Source organism: Mytilus edulis, unplaced genomic scaffold (assembly GCF_963676685.1).
Source record: "Mytilus edulis unplaced genomic scaffold, xbMytEdul2.2 SCAFFOLD_1092, whole genome shotgun sequence".
Classification (NCBI taxonomy): Eukaryota; Metazoa; Mollusca; class Bivalvia; order Mytilida; family Mytilidae; genus Mytilus; species Mytilus edulis.
In genome coordinates, this window is record NW_027266997.1 from 18606 (window position 1) to 28062 (window position 9457).

The window sequence follows — 9457 nt, forward strand, 5'->3', positions numbered from 1 at the left end:
TCATTAATTTTTTTATTGCCAGCAATAAATATCAAATCACTTAGAATGTTTGTCTTCATCATTAGAAATATCTTTGTCCTTGGTAGGTTCATTTATTTTATGTAAATCAGCAAAGGAAACTTGACCACTTCCTCTCTTAGCTGGTTTAGCCTACAAAAAAATAAGGAGGTTGTGAAAATCAGTATCAAACAATATCTTTTAAAATTTTGATTGGAATATATGTATATATGAATTGTACTACTGCATCTAATAAAATGTGATAATTTTCTACTGAAAGCATTTAAATATTCAAAATTTAGATATACAGAAGAATTATATTTTGTTCAATAGGTCACCTTTGTTTGTCTTGTTGTAAAGGCAAAATCAGCAAACACCAAGAAAATTTTACAGAGATTGATTTGGATTTAAACCTTTGTGTTTAAAACCTATACAAAAGATATATTTGATCACTTGAAATCTTCATAATCATATGGAACACTTCTATTTGTGTTAGGGACATTTTGGTCTACAGACATATAAACAACAGCATCACATTATTATTACCTGAGAAGGATCTGGTTTCCATCCTATAAAATTGATTATTTGGAAAGTTGCAGGAATACCACCTTCTTTACCAAACATTTCTGAAAAGAATTTCAATATTGAGTGCAAAGTATTAATGGTTTATGTAATGTTATTTTTGAGTATATTTTATGTACAGGAATATCTTTCTGCATAATTGTCTTCTTTAAAATTTAATGTTAGTAAAAAATTGATTGATGTTCCACCATTCAAAACATAACTGTGTATATATGTACAATGTCACTTCAGGTTTAATAGTCTCACATATGCTTGTATTGTCAACAAAAGTGACATTGAAATCCTCGTGCAATCCGTAACTTAATTCAAAAAATATGTCCTTAAAAAATTAGTCTTCCAGAAAATATAAACTGAGGAAGACAAAATTGTCAAATTAAGATCAAGTAAGTATTACAGAAGCAAAAATATTCAAAAAGGCTTATTTCAGTCACTTGAAATGAATTAGTCATCTAAGATTACTATTTTTTTTCCATTAGTAAATTCTCTTAATTTTCCTAGATTTCAAGATGTGAGTTTTAACATCTGAACAGCAGTCAAATTAACCCAAACCATAATTTTATCATTTTTTGTGTTTGCCGTTTCATTTTAAACAATTTATTTATCATTTATCTTTATAATGTAACTGTTCTATCAAATTATAATACCTTTATATTTTTCATTAGCTAGTTCTATAGTATTTCTATGCAGCATAGGCTTTCTTGACCAGGCACAATTATTTTCTCCCATTCCTGAAAGATAAAAAGATAGATTGCTAATGTATCCATTTTACATTGTACTGCTATTTTAAAGAAACTGCATGTTCCAGTTAATTCAAGAATTTCAAACACAACAGAAAAAATAAGTTTTTATTTTAACTCCACAGATAATTTTTTGCAGCTCAGAAAGGCTAGTGGTTTTCCTAATTGATCCAAAGCAAAAGAAATTGAATAAGTTTAGGAGTACAATTATCTCCCCTTTAAGACTATAATGTCGTCAAATTATGCATATAGTTTGATTAATTTAAAAAAAAATTAGAATAGTTCAAGTTTCTAACCTTTGAGATCATGCATCAACTCTTTTATTCCAGGATAAATAACTGTCATTTCATCAACGATCCTACAATATAAAGTATACACTAACATTAAATCTATTACTGATTTATGTTATATTCATGTTAAAAAGGTCCACCTTTGCTAAAGAACTATGACTGTTTATCAGAGGCTGATTTAGAGGGTTTTTCAGGGGACCCGGCCCCCCCTTTTTTAGGAAAAAATTGGTTGATTATATAGGGAATCACTGAAGCATGACTGTAGCGGGCCCTCTTTTATGAAAAATTCTGGATCCGCCACTGTTTATGTTACAATAGAAGATGCTTTCAAAGAAGACATACTTGATCACACTCTATTCATAAGGTCATAAGACTGTTTTTGTATAGCTTTCAGTATGAATTATTTATCAATGGATGTTAAGATTAGTTTGTCAATGTACTTTTGCATAAGTATACAAAATAAAGATACATGTACTGGTTTATTAGATGTAAATTAGGAAATTTTGAAATTCTTATTAATATGACTAGATTATACTGTGATTCATTTATTTTTCGTGGGTATCAATTTTTGTGGATTGCTAAAAACTCGCATATTCGTGGATATTTGCATAGCCTATTGAAAATTTGTTATTTGTTGACATTTGAATTTGTGGTTCACCTGTTCCCACGAACCCACGAAAATTGATATCCAAAAAATAATAATGAATCCACAGTACCCCTTTACAAATATTTGCTTTAAATGTTATGACATGAAATCTACATGCTTTGTTATATATTCATCAAAGGTTCTGTATATTCATGTTTCTACTGTATTAAAAATAAACAAAAAGAACTAAATCGAGGTGTGTGCAAGTCTTCAGTAGACAAAACAAGATTTTTGCAGTGTAAACAATGAAACGATATCCAACAGGAATGGAAATTATTCTGAGAATTTTTCTTAAATATTGATAGAGCAATCAAAATTTTTAAATACAAATTATTTACTTCCAAATTTATGTTTCTAACTTCACATGAAAAACAACTCTACCTCATGCAATTACATTTTTTTTCACTTTTATGCAAAACAGTAATACAAAATGACTTACTTACTATAGTTAGTAAGGTGAAGCCAGAATTATTTAATAAACTACCTAGATCTCTCACATCTGTAAATGGTGATATATGTGGAGCAAAACCCTGCAAAGATAATTTCATACATTTAGCATTCAATTAATCAATATGAAGAAATTATGAAATAAATGCTTTTCAGTTCTAGCTACAATTTTTTAAGACAATTTATCCATATACATTATACAATTTGCCTTTCCAAATTTGGACTTTGCTTCCATATGAGGGTTATCAAAAAAGAAATTTTAAGCAAACTAATTCAGTAATTTAAACAAAAACAAAAACAACAGTGCATTTGTGTTATGGCTATTACAATAAAACAGTACAAAGCTAGTATATTCATTAACTACCAAAAGTCATCCTGACCCTAAGGTACAGTGAATGAGGACCAAAGATAAATATTAATATTGTGAACAGAAGCATTTGTTCTATATTGCTTACTAATTTCACAACAGTCATTTCTATACATAGTTTTACATACCCCTTCTAACTCTGTCTCAGCTAACTGTAATGATACTCTTAATTCAAATAACGTGTCTCCTCCAAACATACATCCAATAAAAGCACCATCATTTTTTAAAGATTTTTGAACCTGTAAAAACATAGATTCAATGAATGAATTGTCTCTAGTTATAATCTACATAACATAAAACAAATAAAAGTAATACTTTATTTCTGAAAAATTAAATTTAAAACAACTTTTGCTCTGATACTGTCTATTTTCCTTTTGAAATTGTAGGTTACCAATACTCTAACTTTATAAGGTCACTGATGAGTCTTAAGGTAGCACAATACAAAGATTTTATAACTCCAACTCCCAAGTTTTAAAATGCTGTAACTTTCTTAATAATGCTTGAAATTTTATAAAAGTGGTAGTTTTGGATAGCTAAAAGATTACTCTTTCAAATTCATGCAATGTTAGTATTATACAATAATTATGTAACCAATTATAATGTTAACTGTGTCTAAAATATTTTTCACCAAATTTCTACTTTCAAATGAAATTAGCTTCTGCATAGGTATCCCTAGAGGGTTGATTTTATTATATGTTGTTCCTATGGCCATTATCTACAAAAGGGTGTCTCAGATTTCAGATAGAATGTATAGAACAAATTTTACACCTAATTAAACACTATCGTCTTTTATGTGGTTAGGATGGTTACACTAGTTAGAGATTTATGAGAGAATGGAATACCATAGAGACAATCTGAGACACCCTTTTGAAGCCCATGATGTGTTGATTAAGATTTTGTTAAAATTTTCTGTATAGTTAAAGGGATGGTAGAGCTAAATTCATTCAAGTGAACTTAACCAGATTTTGCCACTAATTACATAATAATTGATTACATAATGATTGCATAATAAAAATATTGTATTCATTTAAAAGATTAATCTTTTATCTATCTATGTATACCTCTTTTATTATTTTCTATGCATTCATAAGAAAGTTACAGCATTTCAAAGGTTAGTGATTGGAAGTAAAAAAATCTTTGTATTGTGCTACCTTAAGTGAATGCAATTGGTGTCTTGCGTACCAAGTTATAAGTATCTTTGATGAGTTTCTGCAACCACTGGGTAGATGCTTGTGGACATTTCTTTCCGAGGGTATCATTAGTCTAGTACTACTAGTACTGTAGTAAGCATTTAAATGCTAACATGAAACCTCATTGGTATGTTCTTACAATTCACTGTTTATATAATGTTGGATTATTCATTAGCTAAGTACTATCTAACACAGTTAAAACTTGCCTAAGCAATATTTGGCACAACTTTTGGGAATTTTCAGTTATTGGTGCTCCTAGACTTTTTAATTTATTTGATTTGACTTGCAACTGTTATGATTCAAGGGACACTGATAAGTCTCATGTAAACGAAACGTGCATCTGGCATACCAGTTTTTTTACAAAATATCATGCGAGTCTGACAAAGTTATTGTTGTCTAAAAAAAAATAACCAAAGGCTGAACCTAAAGTGGCTACCAACAGAATGTATCTAATTACACATCAGTGTATGATTTAGGTATAAAAATATTATGTACATGTATATAAACTAGAAGCTCTAAAGAGCCTGTGTTGCTCACCTTGGTCTATGTGAATATTAAACAATGGACACAGATGGATTCATGACAAAATTGTGTTTTGGTGATGGTGATGTGTTTGTAGATCTTACTTTACTAAACATTCTTGCTGCTTACAATTATCTCTATCTATAACAGAACTTTCTGTGGAAAATGTTATTGAAAATCTTCAAATTTTAAGAAAATTGTTAAAAATTGACTATTAAGGGCAATAACTCCTTTGGGGGTCAATTGACTATTTTGGTCATAATGACTTATTTTTAGTTCTTACTTTGCTGTACATTATTGCTGTTTACAGTTTATCTTTATCTATAATAATCTTCAAGATAATAACAAAAAAACAGCAAAATTTCCTCAAAATTACCAATTCAGGGGCAGCAACCCAACAACGAAATGTCCGATTCATCTGAAAATTTCAGGGCAGATAGATCTTGACCTGATGAACAATATTACAACATGTCAGATTTGCTCAAAATGCTTTGGTTTTTGAGTTATAAGCCAAAAACTTCATTTTACCCCTATGTTCTATTTTTAGCCATGGCGGCCATCTTGGTTGGTTGGCCGGGTCACCGGACACATTTTTTAAACTAGATACCCCAATGATGATTGTGGCCAAGTTTGGTTAAATTTGGCCCAGTAGTTTCAGAGGAGAAGATTTTTGTAAAAGTTAACACAGGACGACGACGGGCGACGACGACAGAAGCCAAGTGATGAGAAAAGCTTCGACCAGGTGAGCTAAAAAGAAGGTGTGGTATGATTGCCAATGAGACAACTATCCACAAAAGACCAAAATGACACAGACATTAACAACTGTATATAGGTTCAAAATTGGACATTTAAAACAGATTTTGTAAAACTGAAGTCAGTGGGGTAAATTAGATATCAAAATGTGGAATAATAATCGTCCTAATTAGTTTTCAAAAGTTGTTAAATAGTTGCAAAGAACACCAAGAAATTTTAAAGATCACAACCTAAAAAATTCAATGCTTTCTTCACATAAACACATTTGTCACCTAGACCTTTAAAAAAGAGCTAAGCTGTGTAACATCTAAATAAACACTATACATGTATGTTTGTCATGTCGCTGATGTCAGGAAAATAAACTTACCTGTCTAAAGCAACCAGGAAGATCATTAACCCAATGTAAACTGAAAAATAAAAAATAAAAATATTTTCTTTTTCATTTGTAATAAAATCATTCATAAATATCAATTGTTTAGGTTAAATGGTATAAATTCATCATCTACAACCATATGATGTGTTATAACATCTTCTGGTTTTTTACATTGTTTCTGTAAAATAGAACAGAATTTTAAGGTATAAAGTTTGTGCTCTCTGACATTTTAGGTTATTGTAATAAAATCACAAATAAATATCAATTGTTTAGGTTCAAAAATCTGTATAACCTTACTATTTGTGATCAGTTTATATAATGTAACAGTATTAAGTGTGTAAGACATCTGGAAAGAAGTTTCAACTGAAATTACAAAAGTAGTGATATGTTGAAAGGATCTTTACATGTACATGTACATGTATAGATTATCAATTTAGACCAGTAGTTTGGAAATTAACTAGATACATCTCCATATGTTAAACGTAAATGAAAATTAACAAGAAACAATCACTTAACCATAGTTATTAAAGACCTTCTTATACTATTACATGTACTTTTACAATATATTTTCAACTATTGATAAAAGACCAATATTTTTTTTCTCCATTTTATGATTTTATATAATATTTCAGTGTCTATAAATTAAATTAAAGCTATTTATTCTAATTCACTTCATCAAAACTGACACTTCTGGTGGCAGTATTGACTATTGGAGCAGACCCAATTGACATGCCGAATGCCTTTTGATGGCCATTCAGTACAAATGTACGTCACTTACATATTCAAGACATGAAAAGTTCTGGTCTGACACCAAAAGGTGTATTTCGAATGCAATATAAATAATACTCTTACCTTAAACTACTAACAAACATATCTATAGAGTTTTCTTTAAATGGTATAAATTCTTCATCTACAACCATATGATGTGTTATAACATCTTCTGGTTTTTCACACTGTTTCTGTAAAAGAGAACATAATTTTAAGGTATAATTGTGAGAGCACCTCTGACAATTTTTATATGCATTTATAAAATATACAGTTTTTCTAAACCACTTGACATAGTCTTTATTATTATAATTACTTGACATAGTCTTTATTATTATAATTACTTGACATAGTCTTTATTATTATAAAGTAAGTTTCTACAAGGAAGTCAAACTTCTAAAAATAGTTACACACAGTCTCCTCATTAACACTGCATAGTTGTAATAAAGAATAATTGTGCTTACCAGTAGTAATTCAGTTATTTCACACTGGTATACAGTCTTCACCATTTCTTTCTGAAGATGTTTTGAAACATATCCTCTACCACAGCCCAAGTCTACAAGTACATCAAATTCCCTGCAATTGAAATTTACATTTTTACATGGTATTCAAAATATCTACATGATTTCTACATGTATGTGACTTGCTGTGTGTTTGATTATTGCTAACTACACATTCTTCATCTGAGTTGAACCCAATTTAGGCCATTAAACTACATGTACCTGATTTTGATGTGTCTTCAAATTAGTGTATTTCTTCATCAATGCTGAAGGCACCACAAAAATAAAAGCAGTCATATTAAAACTATTGAATTAATGAATATCATTTTCCATCATCAAGTATATGTTAGCTCTTTTTATGAGTCATGAACCTTTATTTTTCTCTTATGGTTACTTTTTTTTATACATTGTACATGTACCCAATTTACCTTACTATTGTAAGGAAGCAGTTTAATAATATTTTAAACAAATGTAATTAACTAAAAGAATTTAAAGGAGGGTAAACTTTAAGCAAATCTCTTTACCTTTTAATGTCACATATTCTATCAAAAGTTCTGTATCCAATCTAAAATACAATAAAAATATATAAATATAACTTGTCTGATACTCAGAAAATGATATCCTGGTAAATAAAAATAAATAAACAATTAAACCTTAGTCTAGTTTGATGTTAGTTGATGTAAGCTCAACATATCTTTTAAGTAAAAATTTTAAAATTTCAAGTAAAAAATAATTTTTGAAATTAATTACAAAATGTTCATTGTGAATGTTCTGTAAATATAAGCCAAAATGACTGAATTATACTATATTCTCTATAATTAAGCACCGTGTTATTCTGTAATTTATTATTTGTTCTCCCTATTGTTTTATCTATTCAATTCCGACAAAAAACATGCTCTAGTCCTCATTACCTCTAATAATTACTAACCAGATGCTCCGCAGGGCGTAGCTTTATACGACCGCAGAGGTTGAACCCTGAACGGTTGGGGCAAGTATGGACACAACATTCAAGCTGGATTCAGCTCTAAATTTGGATTGTGATTAAATAGTTGACACAGCATAGGTTTCTGACACAGAATGAATGTGTTCTAATGAACTTAAAATTTTTGTTTTCTCTTAGAGCAATTCACTATGCTGTTGAATATTAATCCTCTCAAAAAAATGTTTGAAGAAATTTTCTTTTTTATTTATGAAATTTCAAATGAGAAAAATTGAACCCAATTTTTTTAATCACATCCCCCTTTCCCTTATTCCAAAACTAATCTCAATTAAAATTTCTAATGGAGTTTGCAACAATAACTACTCATTTAAATACATCATAAAATATTAAGATGTAAAAAAACTGCTTGTTATCACTGAATGGTAAAGATTATTTTAATTTATCAGTTGGTAGTAAAAAGTGAATATACATTGTATATTGTATATAACAAAGATTTAAGTTGATTCTGGACAAAGAAAGATAACTCCAATTAAAAAAAAATCTTGCTATTGCACAATATTTTGCAATTAGATATTTCTTGCTTACTATTCTGGACAAAGAAAGATAACTATAATTAAAAAAAAAATTGCTATTTCACAATATTGTGCAATTAGATATTTCTTGCCATTGCGCAATACTGTGCAATTGAAAAGACTTGCTATTGCACAATACTTAATATAATAATTTTAGATCCTGATTTGGACCAACTTGAAAACTGGACCCATAATAAAAAATCTAAGTACATTTTTGGATTCAGCATATCAAAGAACCCCAAGATTTCAAATTTTGTTAAAATCAGACTAAGTTTAATTTTGGACCCTTTGGACTTTAGTGTAGACCAATTTGAAAACAGGACCAAAAATGAAGAATCTACATACACAGTTAGATTTGGTATATCAAAGAACCCCATTTATTCAATTTTTGATGAAATCAAACAAAGTTTAATTTTGGACCCCGATTTGGACCAACTTGAAAACTGGGCCAATAATCAAGAATCTAAGTACATTTTTAGATTCAGCATATCAAAGAACCTAACTGATTCATTTTTTGTCAAAATCAAACTAAGTTTAATTTTGGACCCTTTGGACCTTAATGTAGACCAATTTGAAAACGGGACCAAAAGTTAAGAATCTACATACACAGTCATGACAGTTAGATTCAGCATATCAAAGAACCCCAATTATTCAATTTGATGAAATCAAACAAAGTTTAATTTTGGACCCTTTGGGCCCCTTATTCTGTTGGGACCAAAACTCCCAAAATCAATACCAACCTTCCTTTTATGGTCATAAACCTTGTGTTTAAATTT

The 9457-nt window shown here is 29.4% G+C and overlaps 1 protein-coding gene across 1 annotated transcript; it reads right to left on the reverse strand.

Moving 5' to 3' along the window:
* LOC139504738 (arginine-hydroxylase NDUFAF5, mitochondrial-like) lies at positions 1–7734 on the reverse strand (the record flags this gene model as incomplete). The annotated part of the gene is made up of 10 exons (XM_071294720.1): positions 1–150; positions 544–623; positions 1224–1307; positions 1613–1674; positions 2688–2782; positions 3195–3305; positions 5899–5938; positions 6757–6863; positions 7134–7245; positions 7694–7734. Coding segments are annotated over 10 exons (846 nt in total), but the record flags the coding sequence as incomplete, so codon positions are not given.
* Between the last annotated feature and the right edge of the window lie 1723 nt (positions 7735–9457).